The sequence below is a fragment of the Cygnus olor genome, chromosome 24 (assembly GCF_009769625.2).
Source record: "Cygnus olor isolate bCygOlo1 chromosome 24, bCygOlo1.pri.v2, whole genome shotgun sequence".
Taxonomy (NCBI): Eukaryota; Metazoa; Chordata; class Aves; order Anseriformes; family Anatidae; genus Cygnus; species Cygnus olor.
In genome coordinates, this window is record NC_049192.1 from 2,154,012 (window position 1) to 2,181,222 (window position 27,211).

Consider the following 27,211-nt stretch of genomic DNA (forward strand, 5'->3'; position numbering starts at 1 on the left):
CCAGGACAGCGGCCAGCGCAGGCAGGGGTGACAGCGGGGACGGTGGCAGCCGGGTCCCCGGCACCAGACGTGCCCCAGCACCCACAGCACGGCTGCAAAGCCGGATGCGCAGTTCCCCCTGCCGGCACCCGGGCGCAGCACCCACAGCCCCATGGCCCCAGCACCCCACGGCCCCAGCACCCCGGAGGAAACCCCACCTGCACAGACCCAGCCACCAGACCTCATCAGGCAGCCGAACCCCAAGCAAAGGGCAGAAATGCCACGTCCCCGGAGAACGCACTGAGGGAACTCAGCCTCTTTGGTGGAAAAAAAAAGCCTCTTTGGAGGAAAAAAAAAAGCCATTTTAGGACACATCACAAGAACGACCACCTGGGGTGCTTCCTACACGGCCACGCAAGCAAGGAGGAGAGACTGGGTGACGCGTTAAGTGTCTTTAATCCAAAGGACTGAAGAGCAGACCAGGAAGATTAGTATAAGCCAACAGACGGAGGAAAAAAAAAAAAGATAAAAACTGCTTCTTAAAACAAATTAAAATTCCATACAGTGTCTAAAAGATCACCTAAAAACTAAACATTGCCTTAAAAAATCTTTTTTTCCCCCATTCAAACACATTAAACGCAGTGAAACATTGTGACAAATAATAATAATAATTATTCATGGACTAAAGACTCCAGCGCAGCCGTTCTGCTCCGGGAGCAGGGGATTGCTCCCAGACCCCCTGCAGGAACCACACTGGGGGGTCTGGGGGGGGACAGAGTGACCCCAGCCCCGCACCACTGCACCCCCATCTCCCCCAGGACCCCCAGCACAGCATCTCGCTCTGGGGGGGCAGAAGGGGTGGCTGGAGGCAGGGGGGAGCACCCTTGCCCTGCACAGAGCGGGGGGCGCAGGGGGGGCACCGGCCTCCCACCTCTCCCCCCGCCAACCCCTGAGGTCAGAACTGGATCGCAGGCACACACAGACCCCGGCGGGCGTCACGGAGGGGGGAGGCAGCACCTCCGTACCGACGGACACGACGCACAGCCACGCACAGACAGACAGCAGCACAGACACGCGGCCCTCGCGGGGAGCCCTGCGCGCCCCGGGCAGCGTCGAGGCTTCCAGTTCAGGGAGGACTTGCTGGTTTGGGTTTGTTTTTTATTGGTGGTGTTTGTTGTTTGGTTTTTTTCCCCCCCAAAGCATGCTTTAAAAGCAGCAGATTTCCAGGCCGGCAAACAGCATGCGCCCTCCTGCACCCGTCCCTGTCCCCCTGTGGGGAGGGAGCTCCCCATCCCTGTCCCTCCATGGGGAGGGAGCTCCCCGTCCCCGTCCCCATCCCCATTCCTGTCCCCCTGCCCGAAGCCTGCCTCTAGCCAGCGCTCCCAGGGCCGCGCTGCCTGGGTTTCAGCTCTACAGTAGTTTTTAAAAAATACGTATACGTTATATACCCTACAAAGGTCACCACAGGAATTTCCATGTCTTTGGAAGGAAGGAAAACAAAACAAAAAACAAAAAGCCGAAATGTTTCACGAAAGAAGAAAATAAAATCCAATTATCGGTGTCATCCACCTACAGGACAGAACCCCCCGGCCGACGCGCGTGGATCTGACGGGGATATCGCGTCGCCTGCTCCAGAAAGGCGAGAAACACAGGTGAGTAGCTAAAAATAACTAGTCTGGTATAAATGTCTGAATTCCATGCGCTTGATAGAACAGTCAGTCTCTTTGTGTCTTTTTCTTAAAAAATATATATATATAGTTATTGCTTTCTCGAGGGCCGCCGGTGCTCGTGCCCTCAGTGGGGGAGCGCTGTGGGCTCCGCAGGGTTGGCTTTCTTTCGCCTCTTCATGAGCAAAGGGTTGGAGGAATCCTCGATTTTCTTGATCTTGATTTGTTCGTAGTCCACTCGCATGGTGGCCAGCGCGCTCGTCATCTCCTCCTGCAGGGAGGGGGCACAGCGCAGCACCCGTCAGCACCGCCACAGGGCAGCAGGGACCCCCCCGGGTCACGGACCCCCCAGGACAGGGAACCCCCCCGCCCTCCTCCCATGGTCCTGCTGCTCACGAGCAAGTTGTGGGATGGGACTGACAGACCCCCAGGCAATTTTTCCAGCCCCCCCCCATCCACAGGACAGCACAGGGAGCTCAGCGTGCTCCCTGGGAGCCATTTGCTTTCCAATTTTACACCAAATTGCAATTCCAGCACAAATCAGCTCAACTTGAGACCCTCCCAGCGTGAGGGGGAGGCAGAACCGGACGGCACGTGGAGCACAGAGTGTGGCAGGGCCCAAATCAGCGGGCCAGGGCCTCACCTTCACGTCCTCCCACAGATCCTTCTCCTCCTTCAGCACGCGGCTGGTGTGCAGCGGCGTCTGCGGCACCTGCATGGATTGCTGCGGGGGGAGTGGGGCAGCATCAGCCAGGAGCCAGGGGTGCCCCCACCCTGTCCCCAACCCCATCCCCGTCCCCATCCCACTGTCCTGACAGCCCTGCGCTCACCATGATCCAGGGGTGGTTCATGAACTCCGTTATCGTCATGCGCTGGGTCGGGTCCGTCTTCAGCAGGTTGCGGATCAGCTGCTTCACTGCAAGAGGGTGCATGGGGAGGTGTGTGAGCAGGGCCCATGCACCTCCCCCAACCCCAAAATGCCCACATGTGCCCCCCCCCAGCAGACCCCAGCCCCGTTCAACCCCCCCACAACCTCCTTTACCTTCCTCCGACACTTCCGACCACTCGGGGTTGGGAAACTCGTACTGGCCCATGCGGATCCGCTTCTTCATGCCGGGGGAGATGGCGAGGCCGTGATTGGAGTAGAAGGGGGGGTACCCACACAGCCTGCATGGAGCGGGGGGGGCAGAATCAGCGCATGGTGCCCGGGCTCTGGGGGAGCCCCCGGTACCCGCTGGGATGGAGAGGGACCGGGTGACTTACAGGATGTACATGATGACGCCGAGGGACCACATGTCACAGGATTTGTCATATTTCTCTGGGCCCAGCACCTCGGGGGCTGGTGAAAGAGAGGCAGACACACGGTGTGGGGGTGCTGGGGGGCAGATGGAGCCCTTGGGGCATGGGGGACGCTGCAGCACAGGCCCAGCCGCTTTGCCCACGCAGCGCTGAGCCTGGTGCTGTGCACATGCAGGGGCTCAGCCCACACACACGGGCAAAGCTTCACCCCCCCCAAAGCAGCGAATACAGCGCGTGCGTGCACCAAGAGCAGCACAAAGCACCCGGCAAGGAGCCGTCCCAAACGGCCCTCTGTGATCAGGTCACGGTGGGCGCAAAGCCAAAGGGCTGCACCTCAGGGGTGCAAGCGTGGCCCCCTCCAAGCCTCCCCCCTTGCTGTGACCCCCCCAGCCCTGCAGACCTGGGAGCGCTCGGAGCTTACCCACGTAGTACGGCGTGTAGCACGGCGTGGCCAAGGAGTTGTGCGTGGTGGTTTCTTTAGCAAAGCCAAAGTCAGTGAGCTTTAACACAGCATTGGGCCTTTTGGAGGTGTACAAGAGGTTTTCCGGCTGTGGAAAGACAAGGGACAGGAGGTGAGCGGCAGGGCTGGCAGCAGCCCCGGCAGCACTGCGGCCAGGCAGGGCTCAGCACCGCGGGTGAGCGCGCAGCGTGGTACCTTCACGTCCCGGTGCGCGATGTTGATCGAGTGCAGGTACTGGATGGCTTCCCCAATGCTCTTCATTATCTCTGAAGCCTCTGAAGCAGCAAGGAAGCCATTGAAAGCGTTTACAAGTGAGTTACAACAAGCACTGCTCCCTGGGCTACTCTACAGACCAGGAGCCAAAGAGCACAGCTGCAGTCTAAAGGGTTTCCTCTCCCCAAAACCTCCCTTCCCAAGCAGCGACCCCACAGACTGTGTTTTCGCTCTGAAAGCCATACCCCCAGAATTCACATTTTTGGAGCGTGGGGGAGTGTTCTGTGCTGGCGTGCAATGGGTGGTGCACAGGGGAAGCTGAGAAAACATTCCCAAGCTCTGCTCTTTACTGAGCAGGAAAAATCAGGGCCATGATCAAGGGCTGGGCGCTCACATCTGAGTTCCTGGTTCCCCAAACGCAACTGCTGCTAATTCAAAGGGCCACCGAGGAAATGGGCCGCACCAGAGACACTCCTACAAACAGCAAGAAATGGCCCAGAGACCAAAGCGCAGGGCACCGCGGGCTCCGTACCCCGTTCTGTGAAGGCCTGGTCTCCCCGGTCCTGGATCCGGCTGAAGAGCTCCCCGCCATCCAGGCTGCAAGAGAAGCGGGTGGCGTTAGGTGGGCGCGGACTCCCCGGCGCCTTCGCCAGCAGCCCTGCAAGATGCCCCAGCTCGAGCAGCACCAAAGCCTTTGACGCTCAGCCAAGCGCCACACAAGCTCAGCAGTAAATTTATCTCTTCTCCATCCCTGCCCTTCGTTCGGCACTTCTGGGCACTGAGCGCTTCAGAGCCTCGCTCTTCCAGAAATGAGAAGGGCAGAGGATTCACACATGCTGCAGAGACACGGGGTGCAAACGGACGTGGTCGCCGTGCCAAGCCACAAAAATGCATTTACAGTAAAGACGGGGAAATGCTCTGCCGTGGTGAGAGCACTCCCAGCCTGCTTGGCCTACTTTAGCTCACAAGGCGACCGAGCTCAGCAGTACGCAAACCCAAACCCCGCGCCGTGAGAAGTGCTGAGCTCAGACGGCTGCGCAGGTGAGGTGCCGGCGAGGGGCCACGTGCCCAGCAGACGCTGGGCTGCTCGGGGACCTCCTAAATGCCCCAACGGCCAGGGAACAGCACAGGGCTCCACCAGTGTGACCCGCGTGGGACAGTCCACATCGGCTTGTAGGTGGGAGAGGCAGGGACCGGACCCCTTGCAGCACAACAGCTCGCAGGTAAGGCGCTGGAGAAGGACTGTGGAAACCTCAGCGTGGCTCCCGCCCCCATCAAAGGCTCCCCAGGTACCCTAAGGAAAGGCTCGACTCCAACAGAGATCAGGGATAAGAACAGGGATCGCTTCTCCGTGAGAACAGGGATAACAGCGTTTCCTGTCTCGGTCTTATCTAACTCGAGCAGAAACGGCTCCCGGCTTTCCCAGCGCAGAGAGCATCTCAAGGGAGTGCCCTGGACATAGCTGGACATCTGCGACACGGACAGCGCCGAGCCACCTGGGCCCAGCACGGTCACGTTACAGCCCACGCGCTGCCCCGTGCGGGGCACTACGCCCACAACGCCCCTCGGACATCGGGGAGCCATCGCAGCCGAGCCGCACAGAGCTGTCAGCGCTCTGGGGACTCGTTTCCTACCGTTCAGCTGCTCCCTTCCCACGCAGGTAGATGCGCCCGTCGCACGAGCTCTTCCCGGCCGCAGCTGCCCGGCGCGGTTCGCAGACGCCTCTCCCCACCCCTGCCGTGCTGCCCGCCCTGCCCGCTCCCCGCGCCGCTCGCCCCCTCGGCCCCCCCAGGCAACCTGCCGGCTTGCCAGGGGAGAGGTTTTGGCAAGGAAGCTACATTAAATCACAGCTGCGGTTGGGATGTGGTTTCAATACTTTCCCCTTCATTCCTCCTCCTCCCCATGTTATATCAGACATCTACCCGAGCCAGCCTCGCTCAGCAGCTGCTGCGCCGGGCGCTTCTGCTCGGCTGCTCGCTGCCCCGCAGACCGCACCGCGCCGCTGGGTGCCAGGAACCCAGCGACTACCCCGGCTTTCCATGGCCAAAGCCAGTTTGGTTATGACCAATCTGCTACCAGAACCCAGGCCTGAAGCCTCCCGAGCGCCGAGCAAGTTTTCAGAATGACTCAGAGCCAGCGCCGCTCCCACCCAGGGCGCTCAGCACCTTGGAAGTCCGTCCTGCAAACATCTTCAATGCTACGCCTCTCCTGGGGCCGGCGTCCCCACGGTGTCCCCAGTGCCCACGCCACAGGGCCGGGTCCCCCCTTCCCCATCACCCAACCACTGTGGCAGGGGAGCGCACTGGCAGCCAGGACTCACCACTCCATGACGATGAGCAGACACTTCCTCCCCTGGTAGAGGTTCTCGTAGACGTCCATGATGCGGACGATGTGCGCGCACTGCGACGCCCTCCAGTGCAGCTCCACTTCCCTGCGGGCCTTGGGGCAATCCTGCAGCATCTGCGGGAGAAGCGAAACCCCCGTCAGCGCCCAGCCTGGCACCTGCTGGAGAGCCGGGGCCAGTGCCCCGCTGGCACAGCGCCCCGGGAGGGAGACATGCAGGGGTGCAGCCCGAGCGCAGATGCTGCCCGCAGGCTGCGCCGAGGCGCTCGGGCGCTCAGTGCAATGCCTCCATCCCCATCTAGCGGGAGCAGCGCGAAGCCACCCTGCCCCGAGAGGCGCCTGGGAGGGTGACGGGGCTCGCTCCGTCCTGTTAACCCTCACCTGAACGCCCGACCCCCCTCCGGTGACCCTGGACGGGAGACGGAGCAAAAGCAGCAGTTGCAGGGAACGCAGATGTCCTGGGGAGCGCTTTCACTTGCTCCTCCATCCCAGCAGCGGTACCAAAGCGCTCCAGCAGACGCCAGGCTTGTGCATTAGGAGTTTAATCGGTCTTGCTCCCCAAGGACTCCTCTGTACCCTTCTCCTCCCACATCCTTACAACAGCATAAGCTGCTTGCCCTCGCTGCCTCGCTTCGGAAGCTTATCCCAGCTGCCTGTCGCCTGTCTCCCACCCGGGAGGTCTGCAGCCAGTGCCCTGCCAGCGCGACACCAACCAGCACGACTCCTCACTGCATTTATGAGCTTCTTTACGCCGTACCAGCAGCACTGCATCCCCACGTGCCACCAAATGGCCTCGCCCTGCCCTTCGCAGCCCCCAGGCAGCCGCGCTCTGCCCCGCAGCCACGCGCTGGCACTGCCCTGCAGCCACACACTGCCCATCCTCTCCTGCCCCCAGGGCCACCATCTGCATCCAGCCACCACCGCTGGTTTAAAACATCGTCCTCCTGCTCCGTGGGACAGGCACATCGTCCTGCTTGGGGCCCCCCCACGCACGGGCACGATGCAGGAGCAGCTTCAGAGGCCACCAGCAGCACAGCACGCACGCCCGAGGAGGGGACAAAGCGAACAGCCAGATGTTCCCTAAGTAGCAGGCTTTTCTCCCAAGCAGCAGCAGCCCTTTAATGAGGCCCTTGCCCTTCCCAGAGACAACTCACAGTTCCCAGGTGCAGGAAGGATTAGCTAGTCTGCCACAGACTATTAATTACCATGTTTGTCAGGATAAACAACCAGCCTTAATTATTATACTCCTAAATATAGAGCAACAACAGTGTCTATCCTGAGTGCATTTCATCTTCCTTCCTGCCTCCAGCAGCTCTCAGGGCCGGGCTCGGTGGAGCACAACACCCGCTGCCCCCAGCCGGGACCAGGTCTGCAACGCCGGCTCGGCAGCGGTGGCTCCAGCACCAGAACAGGCTGGCCTTAAAAAAAATAATGCCGCATCTCCACAGCTCCCTCCGGAGCATCCTGGCTGCTGGAAAGGCTGCCCCCACATCCCTCCGACTGGCCTGGCCACAGTGTGTACAGGAGAGGTGACCGGCAGGGCAGATGGGAACACCCCATCCCCAGGGGGGACGCACGCTAAGGAGGGGAGAGAAACAGCCCCAGGGCTGCGCACAGGCAGGAAACATCAGGTTTGGTCATTTTGCAGCACGCGACAGCCTAATCGTCCGCTCAGAACCTGGTGCTGCAACAAGACAGCCCAGGCGGCTGCCACTGGGGTGACAGGACCCAAAATCACACCTACAATACCACTCCAGGTGCAGCGTGCTCTGCGACAAGGGTTAATACCTGCTTTGGCCCCAAAAGACGTGAGCTGCCCTCTTATAAATGAAATGCTTGGCAGCTGTGCCCACCTGTATCAATGTAAGCCCTGGCAGAGGAACAGCAATTTGCAATCCTGCCCGCAACTGCGCTCGCCCTTTGCCACAGGGATGGGGACAACCCCGACACCCACCCGTGAGCCCTCACCCATGTGCCTGGGTTTTCGGTCACGTCCCTCCCCGCATCCCCGGCCCTGCCACCGGGCTGTAGTGAGCAGGGTTCCTGCCCCAAACGCTGGGACTCGGCGGTGCCCAGGGGAGCAGAGGGAAGGGCGATGACGGCCGCAGAAGGCGGAGAGGAGAGCGCCAGCCCCAGCCCCGAGGACACCATCAGCGCTCGCAGCCCCTGTGCCGGCTTCAGGGCCGCTAAGCAAACAGGAAGCACCGGGGCTATAAAAAGCAAAGCAAGAACCGAGTCGTGAGAGAGGGCAGGAGGCACTCGAGGCACTCCTGGCCACGGCTGCCTCGGAAAGCTCCCCGCAGCTCCGGGGACAGACAGGAGAGGCGATGAGGGGAGGGCACGGCCTCTCCCATCTCACCAAGCCACCCGTCCCCAGCACCACGGGACCCCAACCCACAAAATCCCACCCGGTACAGCCCAGGGCACCTCCGCACCTCCGTGTGATAGCTCGGTGTGGGCGTAACAGCCTCTGGTGAAGGTGGGGCGCAGGGCAGAAGGCTGGCAGCCCCTCCAAGCCCCGCCAGCCCCGAGAAGAAGCCAGGCAGCAGGGCAGGGACAGGGCCTGGAGAAAAGCTTTGTTATTCACGGCGCTGCCCCAAAAAGCCTGGGTGGGGAGTCAGGAAGTTTAAAAGAAAAAGAAAAAAAAGGGAAAAAAGAAAAGAAATTGTAATTACACACAGGGAAAATTGAGCAGCAGGAAACAGACAGTTAGCATAACTCTAAGCAGAACAAACAGGAGAGGTACAGAAACATACATCCAATTTTCAGAGGTCACTCCGAGCGCTTTTAAAGGAGCTTAATTGTATTTCCAACGAGCTGGGAGGCAGCCGCCTCCATTACCTGTGCCAGCACAGCCGTGACATTTGCTTTTGTACTCGGGCACCCACAGGCAAGTAAACAGCTGCCTGACAGCCTTCAGAACACCCCCCGCACCTCGGCTCAGCAAACAGCCCGGCCTCCCTCCGATTTCCTGTTAGCTGTGGGATGGAGGAGATTAAGCCTCGTGAAGGGAACGAGCTGGGCTGTTTGGGAAATGTTCCCGGTGCCAGCTAGAGGCCAGACCCTGCGAGGCTGCATCAGTGCCGCAGCGGGTCAGGAGGATGCAGAAGGGACGTGGCAACGCCCACGCCACGGTAAAAGCATCCCACGGGCCGGCGGGAGGGTGCTGGGCTGCTGGCAGCCCCAGTGGGCAAGGGAAGGAGCCCACGGGAGGGGGGTGCTCGCGTTGCCCACGCACACAGACCCCGTGCTGCCGTCGGGGCTCGCACCGCCCGTGGCACTCACACGGGGTTGTTCTGCTCCTGCTTCTCCTCCTCGCCGCTCCTTCCAGCCGCTGCGCTGGGTGGGATGGAGAGAACCAGAGCAAAAGGGGCAGCCGCTCGGGCCGAGGACAGCTGTGACATTTCTCCTCTGCTCTTCCACCCGCAGCTCGGCTGCCGCTTCTCTCCCCGCCGCACCCCAGCTCCCCGCGCGGCTCCGAAGGCAGCAGCAGCGCTGCTCCCCAGGCAGCACCAGGGCATCCCCTGCTCCCTGCACTCAGCCCCGTTGTGGAAGCAGCGCCCTCCTCCCCGGCAGCTCGGTGGCATCGGGCACGTAACGGGATCAGCACAGAGCCCTGCGAGCCTCAGCAGCACGGTCACGGCTATTCCGAGCGCCGCGTCCCCGCCTGCTCTGCGCCTCCCCACGGCGCCCATTGGGCACGGCCGAACCCTTTCAAAACCCCTTCTGAACCAACAGCAAACATCCAGCCACCCGGCCCCAACACCACCTTTTTCAATTTCTGGTTAAAATACATCACCGTGCATTCATGGAAGGTGGGGAGAGAGACAAAAAGTGGTTTATCCTCGTCATCCAGGGAGAAGCGAGCCCTGATGTCCCCCAGTTGCTGCTCAGGGCTTTATCCACTGCCCCCAGATTGAATTAACACCATTTTAGTGCTGCAAAGCAAAGCTATTTTTCTACAGTCTGCAGCTTGCTCCGGTCACTTGTCCAACGTATTTGGGTGTGTTTGGTAACACTGCCCATGTCCCCAATTTAGCTCTGGCATCCAGGGCGGCCCATGGCCGCAGCAATATTTATATTCCTTGGCTTGCGAGGAAGAGGCTGGGATCAGAAAAGCACCTTGTGTTTCCCTAAGGCCCAGAAAGGGTTAACGGCCCCCTCCTTCTCGCCCACCCCAGCCCATGGTGGGGGCCACCCGGGGCTTCAGAGCAGCTCCAGGAGTGGATTTGGCAAGCCGAGCGGTCGGCGGCACGGCCGGGTTACCCGTGCCCAGGTGGGAGGGCGATGGCAGGGCAGGGGCAGCCCGCCGGACACAGCCGGGTGCAGCTCAGCTGTCCCCACCCCTGCTGCCTCCTTCCACGGGGCGGCTCCTGCGGACCCAGCTCGACGCCTTCAGGTGGGAAACCAACGGGAATTCGTGTTTTCACGGAGAAACCCACGGACAGCTGGGAACATTGCTCAAAGACGGGGAAAAAAAGACCGAACACCAACACTAAGCAGGGGGATGCTCCAGCACCAGGCAGAGGGTGACTGTCCCGATACTGGGAGTCTGCCGAGCACCGAGAGAAGCCGTGGGGAGGGACGGGGCTGACCCGCAGCACCTCTGCCTTCGCGGGGCCGGGAGCAGCGCGGCTGCAGCAGCACCGCGGGCACCGCGCGCCGTAACCGGATCCGGGTTACGAAAGCGTCCGCGGACGGAGGGCAAGGGCAGCGCCGCGGGGCTCAGCACCTCCGCTGCCGGCCTCGTGGGGAGCAACGAGGCAGCGCCCTGCTCTCTCCGTAACCACCGTGCTTTACAAAAAAGCCCTGGAGCAAAAGCTGGGCAGTGGCGTGCGTTTACACAGGGTTAGACGTGCGTCAAACGCGGCTGCGTAAGGAAGATTTTGGTGTTTGCGCTTCTGAATTGTTCCCTAGCAAAATGCTACCTCATCCTCAAGCTCCTCGCACCCAAACCTCTCCGAACCCGCTGCAGCTCAGAGCAGCCGGCTGAGCCATTTTTTCTGCTCTGCAGCCCCCGCGAGCCCACTGGGTGCTAGCAGGTTTGCAGAGGAGCAGCCCCGGCGCTCCGCAGACACCCTGACCTTTGAGCAACCACTTCCAGTTAGCAAGGAAAGGCCGGGGCCGCCAACCCGGGCACCCTCTGGACTGCCCAGGGCTGCAGGCCAACACCTCAAAGGCTTTGGCTGAGCAGGCGGGGAACACCAGGGCAGGCAGCAGCGTGCGGGAGCCGCGCTCTCTTGCATCACCCTACAGCTTCACAGCCCCCGGGGCTGGTACGGGTCTCCAAGGCAGGGCAGGGGACTCCTCTTCCACGGTCACAAAGCCCCTCCGTGCCCAGCCCCTCAGCCCCCAGCCTCTGTTTGCTGCCGGCAAAAGCTTTGCCCAGGCTGAGCCGGGGTAAGGGGCTTCCCTTTGCAATCACAGGCGAGCTGTGGGGAAGGTGGGTGGGAGCCAGGAAGGAAGGAAGGAAGAGAGCAGAGCAAACACGGGAGCTGGAGCCGCACACACACGCTCACGGTCCCTCGCCTGTGCGCGTCCTGATTCAGCCTCGCCGCCCCCTCGCACGACGCTTCGCCGTGACTCACGGCAGGATTCGCACGGGGAGCGTCCCCAGCACCCAGCCGGGGAGATGCTGAGCGCCTGCCGCAGGTTGGGATGGGGCAAGGAGCCAAGCTGCCCCTTCCCCAGAGCCCGACGTCGTGGGACCAGGCCACCAGGGGAGCATGCCCTTTGCTATGCAGCATTTTAGGGAGCTGAACATTTTCGGACACCAGCGTCGGCTGCTCACCTGCTGCGGCGGCCACCGAGGCTCCTGCTCCATGCTCACGCGGGCACATCGGCTGCTCCTGCAGCCGGGGTATCCTGTTTACCTATATTCCCTGATCACCAGTGCTCCACCTGCTCCCAGTACAGCAGCACACACATTATTTGTGCAGGAGCCGTGCCTTTGAGGACCCTCCAGCAGCAGGACACCCCACGGAGCAGCCCACACCGGGGGGTTACAGTAACCTGCTCCTGACGCACGAGGAATGAACTCACAGCACAGACCTGCAAGTTGTCACCCGCCCACGTTACCAGGAGGAAAGCAGAGCAAGGGCTGTCCTGGCCAGGCAGCAGCGAGGCGAGGAACGTTTTTCCCTAATAAAGCAAAATGGTTTCTCTTCAAAGGATTTGCCTCTTCCAATCTTTTCAAGTGAACCGGTTGCCAACTGGCACCAGTTGCGTGACACGTTCGCAGAGCTGGTGCCGGACCCTTTGAATGTGCTGTGCCGGGACCAGGATGACCAACTGACCGCGTCCCCCGTTTCTTTTCTCTGCCGTTAGTACCAGAGCATTTGGGAGCCCCTGGGGGGATCGCCCCACGCAGCCAAGCCCCCCAGGGAGCTCCCCAGCCCCAGCGCCGCTGGGACGGAGCGAGCAGGAGGGAGCCCGGCTTCCCCTCGCGCTGCCTGGTCTTGAACTCCGGAAGAGAAATCAAACTGCAAGTCCCAGAGCCCGTAAGAGGAATGAAGTTACCCAATGCAGGAACACTCATCGTTCAGTTACAGCACACCAATGACAAAACGTGCGGCTCAAGAAACCTCCCCCACATCATCGGGGCTCACACACGGACCTTTGCGTTACATTTACATCCTCCCCACCGGCAGCACCCAGGGGTGAGCAGACCTCCCTGTGGGCTGCCTGTGCACGGAGCAGCAGACGAGAGCCTTCAGCCCCCAGACCTCGTCCTCCCGTTGGTTTGTGCCACGGTGATGTGTCCGGAGGAGCAGCCGCACGGTCCCGGGGAGGCAATGTCCTTCCCGCAGCACGTTGCAGCCTGCCACGCCACGGGGCTGCCTCCCTGCTCAGCTTCACTCAGGGCACAAAGACCGCAAGGAAAGACAGTAACAGCCACCAGCTACCGCACGCGGTGCATTAGCGGCTTCATCCCCCCACTGCCTCGAACCAGAGGTCATCCTCGATACCCATTTGTCTCCGGGAAGATGGAAAGCTTGGAAAAAGCATCCCAGGGAGAGAATTATTCAGATTACTTTCGCCCAAAACACCTCTTGCAGACAGAAACTCAAAATAGGCAAAGCCCCCAAGCCCGTGAGCTGTGTGGCTCCACATTTTTCAGATGCACGCAGCCCCCACCCCGCGACGCCAGCGGGCGATTTCACAAGCGGGCAGAGGACAGAGGGCTGGCGAGGGAAGCGACACAACCATTGCACGGCGCTTTCACAAGGAGACCTGCAACACCAGGGCCGGCAGAGACCCAGCACGAAGGGGCCTCGCGCACCCATGAGCATTGCACCATCCCCTGCAAGCTCCCACCGCTGGGGGGTGCCGGGGACCCCCACCCGCCGCCCACCCCCCTCAGCCCAGGGCATCTGCTGAGCATTTCCTCGCCCACGACAGATGTGGCAGCTATTCAGGCTTTTCAGGCAGCAACAAAAGCCTCGCCGGGCGCACAAAGGCGAGGAGCAGAAGAGAGGCTGGGGCTTAAACAGGAGCCACCTGCTGAGGGCCCGCGCCCCCCTCCCCGTGCAGCCGGGACACCCCCCTCTGCCACAGCCCACTGCCCTGCACCAAAATACTGCACCATGTCTTGCGACAGGTGCCCGAGGACACTGCCCCAACGCCGAGGGAAGTGCCACCAGCACAACGGGGACATCGGGGACGAGGGCGTAAGGAGGGGGCTGCGGAGCTCGTGGAAGAGTCAGAGCAGGTAAACGGCAACTGGGCGGCAGCACGAAGCGTCCCCGCTGACTCACCGCCTCGTAGTGGTGACAGCACACCGACGGCAGACTGCTGCGAGTGCTTAATGAAGATAAAGAAACAGTTTCTGCTCCGTGTATCTGAGAAAAAACAGTATTAGGGGATCATTCGGTTCCTGGGTTGTGTTTTGGGATCGTCCTCTTCTCGCCACCGCACATCAAAAAAACACGGAGTTGGGGTGAATTGGGGTGACTGCCCCGCTGCTCCCCTCTCCAGCGGGGTCTGCGTTGCATGGTCAGATCCCAGCTCAGGCCCTCAGCACTCATTACCGAGACCCTTGGTGTCCTGTCACGCAGGAGGGTGTCCTGGGGTGTGTCAGGACATCCATTAACCAGGCTGGTGCCAACGGGGCATGAGGACAGGTACCTGCACCAGGAGCTTCCCCCAGTGTGACCAGGGACTGACTGGGAAAGGCCCAGGTCCTGCCCTGCACCTGGGGCTCAGCACCGAAAGGGCCCCTCACCGGATGTAGGTGCCACAATGGGCAGTGCAGTCACGCTCCCGTGGGACAAGGATAAATCGCTCCCCAGGGACAAGGAGGACAGAGGTGATAAATCACCCCCCAGGTGGGCAGAGCACGTCGGCACTGCTGGGCCCAGCGCTCCCAAGCCAGGACGTGTTCCAGCAATGCAGCTCGGACTGGTGCTTGAGCAGGGGGTGAATGGGGGGTGTCACGGCCAAAACGCCCCAAACCCAGCCTGCCACTTCCTACATGTGCTGAGACGTCACCTCCCCCCGGCAGTGACAGTGACACCAGATGAGGTCTGAGCAGGGAGGAGACCAGCTGGCTTGGGAGCAAGGCAGAGATCACCAGCACCGCCACCAGCATCTTGGGTCCTTTTATCTGCACCACAGAAAGTGAAAGGAAAATGAGAAGTCAAGGGAGGGGCGAACATCTTCACATGAGCTACACCCTGCTGAGGCCAGGGCTTCATGCACAAACACTTTTTTGCCACCTCCTTGCAAAGCCTTCGAGGCCACCCCAGCTCTCCCTTCAGATCCCCCCCCTCGAAGTCCTGCATCTAATTAGATTTCCTATCAGAGCCGCTGTGCCGGTGAATGGAAAAGTGCAATGTATGTGCTTTACGATAGGAAGAGGCTGATATTTATGGGTGTGTTTGATACAGAAGTGAGCACTAATGTAAACCATTAACTCAGCTCTGACCTACGTACTTTGCACTTCCCTCCCGAAGGCGCGTGCCCAGCTTGGAAGCCCGCTGCTGCAACCCCACTGCAGCACCCTCGTGCCTCCGTGGCAGCACAGGGCGCCAGCTCTGGGCTCCGCGTCCGTAGGGTTCCCTCCTGGCAGACACACAGACATGCTCAGCCCCATGGGGCCGTCTGTCCATCTGAGTAGCCACCAGGCACTCGGAGCATCCTTTTGGGTCCCTGGCTCCAGCAGCCCCAAAGCCATGTTCTGCCTGTCTGCACAGCAAGGCCCAGATGAGCCCACCAAATCCGTTTTTGGGGAGCCCCTTTCTCCCAGCCAGGCTGAGGATGGATGAGGGAAAGCCCATGGGATGCAGCGCAGCGCTCCCAAAGCTCCTCTCGCCACCCAGGACATCACCAAGGTTTTATTTACGTGCCCTTGAAGCCCGGTGACGCACACACGGCACGTTTTACATCACTCTGTCCTTTCCTCAGCGATTTGTTTAGAAGCGTTTCATCCCCTCGGCAGGCTCTGTCAACACTGGGGCTCACAAACACCTTCCGAAGTCGAGCCCAGGGACGTGAACCCCAATCGCAGCACCCCAGATCACCCCGGAGGTGACGAACCCCCCCAGCACAGACTTCCCCATACCCAAAACCAATGTTTGCATCCGACCAGCACCGCTGCGGACGTGGGGCTGCCCTGTGCCGGCTGGGAGGCGTTTTGCCCCCCGTCCCCACGTGGCCTGGATGCAGCCCTGCAAAGCGTAACCAGCTCCTGCATTAAGCGGCCGCTGCTCCTATTGAAAGGAGGTTTTGTGCCGTGCAGGGGGAAGGTCGGAACAAGAGCAACACGGGGATTTCATAACACGCCTTTGTCTGCGCAAGCAGGGGCCCCGCGGCTGCCTCCCCAAACACACTCCCACCCCCGGCCGCCATGACCGCACTCCTCCGGCCTTTGTCCCTCCACCCCACACACGGAGGAATGACCCTAAAAGCTCCTCCGGCTTCCCCAGAGCTGCCAGCCCCGAGGCAGCCCTTGCCCCAGGTCCCTGGGGATGCACAAGTCCCCTTTTGGGGAAAGCACGGAGCAGGAGCGGAGCTGGTGTAGCTGACCCACAGCAGGCACATAACAAGGGTGCTAACGAAGGGGCAGGGGAAAGGGGAGGCTCACAGAGCTGTGTCGCCCACCTCCTTCCTCCATCTCGCCCAACAGCATGCTGACCCCGACCTGGGGCTCTCGCTGTGAGAGGCTGCCCTGCGCCTCCTCCTCTTCCTCCTCCTCCTGCTGCTGCAGGGGTGTCCCACACCCCCGGCACCCAGCGAGGCCTGCAAAGGACCTCGTATGAATCCCCCCACTTGGGATGAACCGACCCGGGCTAAAAGCCAGAAGCTTTTAGCTCCAGATCCCAAGCTCCCCGTGGGCACCTTCTCCTTAAGCACAGGGACGAGAAGCATTTTGGGGCTGACCCCAGACCTCAAAGCACTGCAGGAGGGTGAGCGGGCGGCCAGGCGAGCAGCGGCCCAGCCCTCCCTGTGGGCCTCTGCCACCCTTCCACGTGGCCTCACAGAGCAACAGGAACCGAAAAGGGCTTTGGGGCGCTCCCAGCAGCGGAGGAGGACGTGAGCCTCCTGCCACGCACCAGTGGGCCCCTGTGAGGCCGCCCCAGCACCCTGGCGCTCAGCACCCTCAGCTTCATGCTCCCCCCAGCATGCTGCAGCTCGGCCCCCCTGCGCCAGGCGTCCGAGACAATTCCAGCTGAGAGGAAAACACAGTTAGGCTTCTATTTTAAAAAGCCCTTTTTGCATCCTGCTGGCACCTCATTAAAGCACTCAGGACACAGCTGCTATTATTAGCTCTCCCCGGCCTCTCGCGGCAGCGCCAGCAGCGGCCCCGCACTGGGCACGGGGAGCGGGCAGGAGGGAGGGAAGGGCTGAGGGAGGGAGGCCCGGCAGGGCCAGGACGGGGCCCAGACCAGCGTCCTGGTCAGCGCAGTAGCCTCGAAATACCTCATCCAGCAAGCATGCATAATTCATCACCCAGTGCCTGGCTGCACATGCCTCCACAAACACCGTCAGAGGAAAAACCTCCCCTCTCACTGTGACCGAGAGGGACCCGCTGGGCTCGGTCTCCACAGGCTGTTCCCACTAAGAGGTCCGGCACTGGAAACACCGCAGAGCAAGGAGTCGATAGTGGAGGTTTTGTCCTCTTGCATCTTATAAACACACAGTGAAAACAGGCTCTGGGAAGACCCACTGATCCTTCCACAAATGCTCCGTACCCTGAACATGTTTCGCCTGTTAGAGTAGCATGGGAAGGGAATAAAAGCATAAAAGCAGGGGCATTTAAACAAACAAGCCATCAAAAAACCTACCACCGCATTTCTTGCTGCCTGCCCAGCAGCTGGACTGCTGCTCGGGACCCCTCTCCTCAGCCAGCCCCGTGCCAGCCCTTACACCCAGCACCCTCGCAGACACGGGGCAAAGGGAAGCAGCTCTGGGGCTGGCCAGGGGCTCCCGGGTCCAGCTCTGTAGGAATTCAAGCTCTTTCAATCCCATTTATTGACGAAAAGGGCTCGGGGCCGGGGGGACGCCAGGCACAGCCAAGCAGCAGACAGTCCTGCCTTTGTGCGGTGTGGCCACCCTCTGGCCCAAGGGCTCCGGCAGCCCCAATACTTCTCCAAAGGCAAACCCTGCAGCCTGTCAGGCACAATGACACCAAGCAGTTTAGTTTCGGGAAACTGTGTCCCCTCCAAGCTGACTGAAATACCTTGGGATCTCCCTGTCCTGTGCAGGAGGAAAGCACCCAATGCTACCACGTCCCCCTGATCCTCCTTCCCAGGATCGCTCGCCTGGCTGCTTCAGTGCGGTCTTTGGATAGAAAGAAATAGAAAAGGGATGCTTTGGTAAAAGCCACAGCTGCCTGGCCTACAGAACAGAGCCCGTCTGTATTGCCAGAGCTGTGCAAAGCTGAATGAACGGGCTCCCATCAGTGAATCCTCATCTGATACCGGTGATGGAGATAAGAGCATCCCTCTGACGCTGCCGGGGGGGCTCCAGGGACACCAGAGCAGGGGGCTCAGAGCGGGGAGGGACGGGTCCCCAGCCGCCAACCCCTGAGGGTATGCGTGCACACACGGTGCGATAACAGCAAAGCTGCGCATACCAGGGATTTTTGGCAGTGCTAACTCCCTGAGAAGTCCGTTGGGTTACAAGTTTGACCTTAATGGAAGGTGCCATGAATGGATTCAAAGAGAACCAGCAGCAAGACTGGAGAGGTGACAGGCTTTGTTCAGGCGCGCAGAGGAGAGGGGACAGGGGTCTGGCAGGGGATGGGGTTTTGGCAGGGGACAGGGGTGTCACAGCCCCACAAGGGGCACGGCACGCTGCTCCACGGCAGCTCCAGCCCCCAGGGAGGGAGCTGCTGCTCAGCCACGTGCAGAGACCACACTGTAATCAGCATGAAACCCCTGGCATGTTACTCACCCAGGCTTCACCAGCCCAGGATTTGCATCCCTAACGACAGGCACCTCGGGCCAGGCTGGTCACCTCCCTCGCTGCGCCCTGCCGGGAGCTGGGGCCACAGGAGCACCCAGGGCACCTCCGAGCCCCACGGAGCTGCACCGCTTCCCCACCGGCTTCCATCTCACGTCGTGGGCAGGGAACTGCTCCTAACCAGCAGCTCTTCCTCACGGCGAGGTGCTGGAAGCTTCTTCCCCAGCATGAAATAAAGAGGGTGGGAGGAGAGACAAGGAGGGAGACGTTAGATGTCCTGCTCTGACACAGAACAAGCTACTGAGTCACCAAAGCCAAGCGGCGAGGTGTGGCAGCGCCCCCAGAGCGGGACGGCCCCGGAGCTCAGCCGTCACCCGCCTGTCGGGAGAGGGCTGTGTGTTTACGTGGTCAGACAGGAAAGCAGGGAGCGGTCCTGGGCTATGAAGTCCTGTCCAAGACCCAGACTCAAAGCGAATTTCCCGTCGGTCCCAGAGCGGTTGCTCTCGCTCACGTCCCTGGCACTGGGAAGGGGCTGCTCCTTGCAGGGACACCCGCTGAAGACAAAAGCAAGCCTCTTGCAAGCCCCCGGGTTAGCCAGGGTGAAGGCGTCCTCCCAGGGAATTCAGGCAGATGCCAGGCTGGAGGCTGCAATGCTCACAGGCTCCCCAAAGCAGCCTTCCGACTGGCGAGGCACCACGCACCCCATGCACCGGGGTGGAAACCCACACACAGCCTGCGGCACGGGACTCCCACCCAAAAACACCGGGTCCGCAGCCCTGATGACTTCCAGGAGATAACCCTGGTTTAAACTTCCTGGCAAGCCCACCCTTCCCAGGGAGAGGCAGCCAGCCACTGCGGCAGAGCGACTTATGCAACAGCAGCCCGTGTCTTCTTAGCAATCTGCCCAACGTAATGGGCAGCGGCGTTGCGAAACGGCGGGAGAGGAAAAGAGGGAGACACAGCAGAGCCTGGAGGGGAGCAGGCGGGCAGGAGGAGGCTGTCGTAGGCTAAGCTGAATCCTGCAGCCCGGCCGTGTTGGGAAGCAGCAGCTCCGGGAGTCACAGGGACGGGGCACTCGCACCCACAGCAGCACCAGCTGAGAGTGAGCACGGTCCCTGCCTTTTTGCTAAGGCACGGGGATATAGAATACGTTGAAACTGTCCTGAAGCATTCTTAAATGCCAAGATGGTAGATGCAATGAGGCTGTCACAACTACTGAAAATAAAAACACATCGCTGTTACCAGACCAGCCTCCCTCCCCTTTTATTTTTTCTTGAAGTGGCTGACGATAACATGCATTCTTTCTGGTTTGCTTGCATGTGATTGCACATACCTTCCTGCAGCCCAGATAAGCCGAGACACCCGGGACGCCGTGCCCATTTCCGAGCAGCGCTGCTTGACCCGGCTCCCGCCCGCACCTACCGGCTCGAGAAGCAACGAGCGCGGCTACTGCGGCCGCCGCAACGCGCTGCCAAATTTCCACAGCAGCCCCAGCTTTTGTTCCAGCCAGATTTCCCTGAAAACACACATTTGGCAGGAAGTCCGAGGAGCCTTTCGAGAGGCTACGCTAGCTCTGCGCCGCAGCTCAGGGCCAGACGACTGGCAAGGACCGCAGACAGAAGCGCTGCTCAGTTTTGTGAACACTCGGAGCACAGGAGGTGCCTGCCCGCGTCTGCCCCACGGAAAACCCAAGATGAGGCTGCCCAAAAAGCACAGGAGGGCCTCAGCCCCTCAGCACAGAGCCCTGGCCCGCTGCTGTACAGCTTTTGCCTCCAGCAGGCAATGCTCGGACAATGACAACCTGAGCCCAATGCACGCTCCTGTGCCAGGCCAGCAGAGCTGAACAGGCTCGACCCAAGTGGAGCACCCTGCTGCAGCCGGGGGCACGCAAAGAGAGGCAGCAAAGGTAATTAGGATGAAGCTAACGAGTCCATCCCTCCGCTAATCCCAAATCTATATCCCAAACCGGGAGATCTTATGGGAGCAGAACTGCAAAGTCCCTGCCTGGCTGGAAGCCCCTGGAACATTCAGATCTGAGCTTGTGTTTTGAACTTTATCTCTAGTTTAGGCTACAGCTCCCTGGACGGCCAGGCACACAATCACATGCAGCCCTGACGCCAACGGCTTAAATAATCTCATTACATATGACGGCAAACGCCGTGACAGTCACGGACCCCTTGAGCCAACTTGCTCACCTGCCCTCTCCGCAGGGAGCAGTTATTCTGTCCCAACAAAGCCCCGCGCCGACGGAGGGCACTAATCCGTGGGAAGATGCTGTTGCCCTCCCCGGCGGCGTCAGGCTCAAGACTTTGCCGTGGTGAGGCTCCACATGCTCAGAGGGGCTGCTCCAGCACCCTGTCCTGTCCCCAGCAGCCTGGTGACGGGGACAATCCCACCACCCTTCACGTTTTCACAGCTCACAGCGTCTCCAGCAAAACGCGTGTGCCAGGTCGTCTCAGGGCAGGGGGGGTCAGCAGCACTCAGACTCGCGGCCTTCGGCCCCTTCCTGAGGCCATGAAGCAAACAGCGAGTTAACACAAGCATTAAACCTGTGGTTGCCACAATCCTGCCCCAAACTGGTAAGATCTTAAAAGGCTGAAATCTTTGAAATGAATCGGCCGCTAGGCATAAAGGAACAGCGGCTTAAAAGCTGTCTGAGGTCTCTGCATTCAGACTCGCTCCTGCGTGAGCACACACAGACGCAGGCTCTTGCCCAGGAACCACCAGGGCATCGCCCCCCGCTCACAGCATCCCCCCCTGTCCCATCCTCGAACCTGCAGGCAGGGTGCTCTCTAAAACAGAGCATCACTTACTGCCCCACAGATCACCACGATGCACAGCAGCCCCGGACCGTGCCGAAATCCCTGCCCATGGCAGCAGGGTTGGAGCAAGGTCTTTAAGGTCCCGTCCAACCCAAGCTGTTCTATGAAACGTCAGCCCCAACGCAGCTGCCTGGGCTCACAGCTGGTTTATTAGGGAGAAATCCGGTAACGCTGCGTTCACCTGCAAGTGGGGCCAGTGGAGGGATCGCCCCGGCCCTCAAGGGTCTGCACCCGAAACCAGCAGCCTGCAAGCTCAGCCGGCTCCTGAAGACCCTCTCCCCAACTCCTGCCCCACATCCACCCCCAAACCCCTTCCCACAACACGGAGAGGGGCTGAGCAGCCCAACCAGCCCCAGCACGGGGCAGGCGATGCTCGGGGCCTGTCGGGGAGGGGAGCCCCAAGCCAGAGGGGCCCCAGGGGCAGCCCCGCAGCCTGCGGCAGCCGCCCCAGCCAGCCCCGGCGCGGCAGAGGGGAGGCAGCGCGTTATTCTTGGAAACCAGGAGGTGAGGTCATGCTGCCTGAATGCTGCTGCAACTTGAGGCCAGGCGCGCAGGGCCGCTGTGCTGCGAGAGGGGCCTGCCTGCCGCACCGCACCGGGAGGCAGCGCGGGGCCTCCGGGGGGGTCACCGGAGCCGGCAGGGGGACGGGGCTTCGGCACGCCGCGGGGTCCTTCCTCACGGTCCTTCGGCAGAGGGCAAGCCCCCGCGGCTCGCATGGTGCAGGTACAAAGATGGGAGAGCGCGAGCCCCAGAGAAGGGATGGGGTTTAAAACACAGCATCGGCTACTGCCCTCGTACCGCTGTGAGGGACTCGTGAGGGCTCAGCCCATCTTGACCACAGCCCGGGGCTGGCCTCGTGTCACTGGGGTGGCCAAAGGGCTGCTTGCCCGTGGCCATGGCTCCAGCTGGCCCTGTCCACCTGCTCCGTAATGCCCGCACGGCCCAGCACAGCCCGTGCCCCCGCACATCACAGCCCGAGCACAAGCCCAGCTGTTTTGGAGAAAAGTCACCTCCAGGCTTCCTCGGCACAAATCTTCTTGGAGTTCACCTGTGTCACCCATCTAGCCAACACACGAGGAGGCCTGACTTCTCAAGCGGCTTCGAGTTATTATTCACACCTTGCTCCAAACGCACGCAGCACTCCACGACAGGCAGCACGTGCCCAGGGAGCCCCCAGCACCGCGGTGCTTTACAGCACCCGTGGTGGCCAAAGCTCGCTGAAGGCCAGGCAGGAGCTCAGCACGAACACGGAATTCATCGTTCTACCTGGCGGCATCTGGCTATTAATCACACGCAAACCGTGAAGCTCATGGATGAGAGGGCAGGCACAGGCTCCCTGTAAACCCCCAAACCCCTGCATCCCAGCATCTGCGAGCACAGGAAACACGGATCCTCCTCTGCAAGACCTGTGGCTGAAGGCATTCAATTACTAAGAGGAAGAGCCCTACCATTTCCTGAGCATGTGCCAGAGCACAAACCAGCCCCCGGCTCCCAGGCCGTTATCAGTTTATCTCCATTGTAGATTTGACTGCTCGGAACATGTAATGTATTTGGAAGGGATTATGGCTGATCATAAATTGTTTAAACAAACTCAAAACCCAAGTCAGTAAACTCTTTTGGTCAATGAGATAATAAACCACTGCCTTGGAAAAGCCCCAGTGATGTCACTATACTTTCCACAGCTTTTAAACTATGAGTTGTACAAAAATCCACAGTGAAGACATTTTTGGTTACATAAAATACATAGCAGAGCTCAAAAAAATCCCACCGCTGACACAGAAGCAGACACACAGCGAGGTCTGTTTCCCATGAGCGTAAGCCCAGGATATTCATTCACTCCATCACTTAGGGGTTATTTTTCCAGCTGGCTTGTCTGAGGGACAAAGCATTTGATCTTAAATGAAGCTGAAGTGAAACGGGGTGCTTTGCTTCTTTAAACACCCTTGTAGAAAACCCGACCCACGGTGGCAGAGAGAGCACAAGGCCACCAGCGACACAAACACTCATCCACGGCGCTGATAGCAGCTCCGATACTGCCTGCCCTACTTCCACGGCAGGCGGCCGAAAAGAACAATAAACCACAAAAGTACTGGGCTCTCCTTCCTCCTCCTCCATCACAGGAATCATCGCTCACATTATCTGATGAGACGGAGACCGAGTGAGACTGAGTGTTTCGCAAACATGCCCCGGAGCACCAAGGATGCTCCAAAATCCAGGCTGCAAGAGAGAGGGGACAGCTCTGCAGGAACTGAAGGGAGAGATGAAGATTCCCTGCTCTCAAATTTGGGTGAGGAGAGACGTTTGTTTATTTTAAGGGAAAACTGCTCCATCGAGAGACACACGGGGCACAGAAAAACTCATCACCTGCCGCCCCTGGGCCTCGTTCTCCAGTCTGTATTACCTGCCATTTGCTTATGAAACACTGAATTTGTACAGCTCGCCTTCAGCCCAATATCTCACCTAAAGATTAGCTGAAAGGGGAATTTGCAGCACACAACACAGCCCTCGCTCCCAGCCCCACCGTCGCAGCCAGCGCCACATAATGCCCACAGCCTGACCACAACGAGCAACGCCAAGTCCAGTCAGCGGTGACCTACATACAATAAGTTTTGCAGAGGTGACAAGCCTAGTAATAAATCATGCCAAGGAAGAAAGGGGTAAGAAACCACCCAGAGCTCGCGTTTCAGCTCCACTCATCACCTCTCCACAGCCTTCGCGTTCCCACCCTGCTCCACACCCAGGAGCAAATAAACCACAGGGTCCCCACCGCCGGTGGTGGGACAGCCCAGGGCTGAACGCAGGCAAGAAGCACCCGAGTCAGAAAAATCTGTGTTTAGAACCATCTGCTCCTGAGCGGACAATCCATGGACTCCACGCTAGAAGTGTTTCTTGATAGCAGGAAAAAAATAAATAAATAAATAAATAAATAAATAATGGGTGTGGGAAAGCATTGAAACAATATTGATCTATAAGAAAAGGAGTATCTCCTGGATTTACCTAGGTACAGTGCAGCACATAGAACTACCATCCATTAACATGCACACAGCACTGTTTTATTTAATGGTGTGTCTCTGACATGGGCTATTGCACCAGAAAGAGGAGAAAATTGGCCGTAACATTTTCACCCCCGCCGGGACGCCGCCTCTGAGCTCAAACTCTCCCGGAGCACTGAAAAGTGCTCTTAAGCAAAGTGACCCTCAGCAAAATGCTAACTTAAATGCGTCTCTCTGTTTGGGAGGGAGGTTTAGCAACATAATAGTCACTCCTGCTCCAAGAGGAAGCACAATGTATCCAGAAGTCACTATTAATATTAAGGAGACACCCAATTGTTTCCTTCCAGTGGAGGACCGCATTAATGTACAAGATCTTGGAACAGAAAACATAAAGAGAAACTACTCCGAATGGAAAGGTTTGCTGCACAACCAAAGCAGGCAGCATGAAGAGATTTCAGCTTTGGCTCCTGGATAAGGGCCATGAGAATTCTTTTAAGCATCATCTGCAACATGACAACCCAATGCAATCACTTCTGTGTATCCCGCTTTAGGTCATCATTCCACACTGATGCAGCCCATGAGTAATTCCGATCCAAACACCTCTCTGCAGGTCTCTAACAGAGATGTCATCCCGGCCGTGTAGCAGGGAGGGATGCTGTCAGCACACGCTGCATCCCAGGCTGTCCCCCCACCAGCCCTGGGCCCCGCAGTCCGGTCCTGTCTCCGCAGAGGGACGACCACGGCTTGTAGCTCGTGCTCCCCACGGCACACGCAGCTTGCCCCAGATCCCAGGCTCCCGGCAGAGCGGTTTATAGGGGCTGGAAGGAATCACTTACAGTAGCAGCTGTGCTGCTCTTTGGAAAACCAGAGACGCATCCAACAGCTCAGCTAAACTTTCCTCTCGCCGCCAGGGAAGTGCGAAGAGGCTGGGGCAGGGGACAGAGGGGAGAAGACCAGCAACTTTCCAAAACAGAGATTCACCATCGGGCGCACCTCATCCTCCAAGAGCTGCACAACCATTCTGCCCCGTACCATTAAATCCTACACCACAAGACGCTTTTCAATACGGCCAAGGACACAACACAACACCTAGCACTAAATCCCAACCCCGTCCGCTGGTAGCGGCAGGGCAACGATGTAAACCTCCGGCCCCGACCATCCCAGCCCAGGTTTGGCCGGGAAGGAACCGCTGGAGCTCGGTGTCCCCCGTCCTCACACCGCCGCTGCCATCCTTCCCCTTTCAGTGTTGCGAAAGGGAAGTGCTGGAATCCACGCTTTAAATAGTTGAGTCAACTGTAGAAGTGGTGAGGAGCGCGTCTGTCAAAACAGAAGAGGATTTCGCTAATTTCCATCCCGACGAGCTGACAATACATCTCATCCTGCAGCGTAACGGGGTGCGGCTAACGAAAATCGCCTGCCTTTTGGGAAGAAACATCAAACTTTTGTCGTCTGACTGCACAAGGCCCCGCTGAGCCGCACGCGTTGAGCGCCGTCCCACAGCGACCCCGCGCACCCCGTCAGCGCCATTTGTACCTCCAGAGCCCACCTGCCCATTCCTTCCCGTTAGGAACCTCAGATGCCGACAGACAGGCAACTCTAAAAACAAAGGAGGTGAGGGTTACACATCCACGCGGTGATATTTTCAGCCTTCACGATTCTCAGGGTAACGGCGAGGTTTTAACAGCTAATGCGTGGGCGCCAGCCGCATCTCTGCTAGGGAACACGGTGCTCCCGTGGCGCCGGCTGTTCGTGCCCGTGTCCCCCGGCGCTCCGTCAGCCTCCTCGAAACTTCCCCACGTCCCTCTCCGGCAGGGAGCCGCGCTCCTCGCCTTCGCTCCAAACGCTCACCCGAAAAGCACGGAACACCGAGCGCGTGCCGGGGCGCCCCTCGGGTTGTGCTGCTCGGCTGAGCACCCTTGGAGCGGGAGCGGGTTGGGGACGACGGAGGAGCAGGATAACACCGAACCATTCCCCTTCCAAAGCAGGGAACGACGGCTGCTCCTTATTCTGCGCTGTTTCACGGGGCTCCATTCCCAGTCCCAAGGTCCCAAGGGGAACGGGACCAAGAGGCCGGCGGACCCCCGGACCCCCACCCAGCGCCGCTGGGCCAGCTCCGTGCTGGGAGCCCCGCGCTGGGAGGTGTCACTGGGGGGCACCAGGGCGAGAACCCCCCCGGGGGGCTGCCTGCCGGGCAGGGGGCTTCTCCCTCGGCCTCGGGGCTGCCCGGGCGGCCGGGGCGGATGTTATTTCGCTGTGGGAAAGCCCTGAAGCTGCGCGCCGGGGCGCTTCGTGGCGAGCAGCCCGCAGCGGGGCGGGCGGAGCGAGGATTGAACCGAGCCGGGCCGGGCCGGGCCGAGCCGAGCCGGGCGGCCCCGAGCCTTTGTGCGCCCCGACGGGGGGGACCGGGGGACACCGGGGATGGGGTGGGGGGCCCGATCCGGGGAGAGGGGAGGGAAGGGGAGGGGAGGGAAGGGACAGCAGGGACGGGGGGGCCCCGCGCGCACCTTGAGGGCGAACTTCTCCCCGCTCTTCTTGCTGAAGATCTCCAAAACTTTCCCGTTGATGCCGAGCCCCAGCACTTGCGTGGTGACCTTGTAGTCGTCCGTGATGGCATTCTTCCGGATCTGCAGGCCTCCCTTCCCGGGGAACGGCGGCAGCGGCGGCGGGGGCGGCCCGTGGGGGGGGGCGGCGGGCGGCGGCGGCGGCGGGGGGGGCTGCGGCGGGGGGGGCTGCGGGCTGGGGAAGCCGGCGGGCGGCGGGGCCCCGGAGAGCATGGCTGGGAGGGGGGGGGGTCGAGGGGAGAGGGGGGGGGAAACGGGGGGAGGCTGCCGCCGGGCTGCGGGGGGGCTCCGGGCCTCGCAGCGGGGGGCAGGGGGGGAGAAGCGCCGCCGCCACCGCCCCCCGCCGGTGCGCCCCGGCCCCGAGCGCGGCGACGGGAAGAGGGAGCGCTCCGGTGCGGCCGCGGCTCCTCCTCCGCCTCCTCCTCCTCCTCCGCCTCCTCCTCCTCCACCTCCTCCCGGCTCGGCTCGG

At 60.4% G+C, this 27,211-nt stretch overlaps 1 protein-coding gene across 1 annotated transcript; it reads right to left on the reverse strand.

Moving 5' to 3' along the window:
- Window positions 1–416: 416 nt before the first annotated feature.
- MAPKAPK2 (MAPK activated protein kinase 2) lies at window positions 417–27,171 on the reverse strand. The gene is made up of 10 exons (XM_040535705.1): window positions 26,686–27,171; window positions 5,939–6,078; window positions 4,151–4,215; window positions 3,601–3,680; window positions 3,367–3,493; window positions 2,910–2,985; window positions 2,689–2,813; window positions 2,477–2,562; window positions 2,290–2,370; window positions 417–1,917 (listed from the first exon to the last, which is right to left on the reverse strand). Exons 1-10 carry the CDS (start codon window positions 26,953–26,955, stop codon window positions 1,774–1,776), a joined length of 1,194 nt encoding a protein of 397 aa, XP_040391639.1. The 5' UTR covers window positions 26,956–27,171; the 3' UTR covers window positions 417–1,773.
- Between the last annotated feature and the right edge of the window lie 40 nt (window positions 27,172–27,211).

Bases quoted from the DNA above. Each gene is read 5' to 3' on its own strand.
- MAPKAPK2 (XM_040535705.1), bottom strand. From the start codon at position 26,955: ATGCTCTCCGGGGCCCCGCCGCCCGCCGGCTTCCCCAGCCCGCAGCCC. The intron at 2,986-3,366 runs GTAAGCTCCGAG...CTCTTTCACCAG, and splicing joins CTACACGCCGTACTACGTGG to CCCCCGAGGTGCTGGGCCCA. The intron at 1,918-2,289 runs GTGAGGCCCTGG...CCCTCCCTGCAG, and splicing joins ATCTGTGGGAGGACGTGAAG to GAGGAGATGACGAGCGCGCT.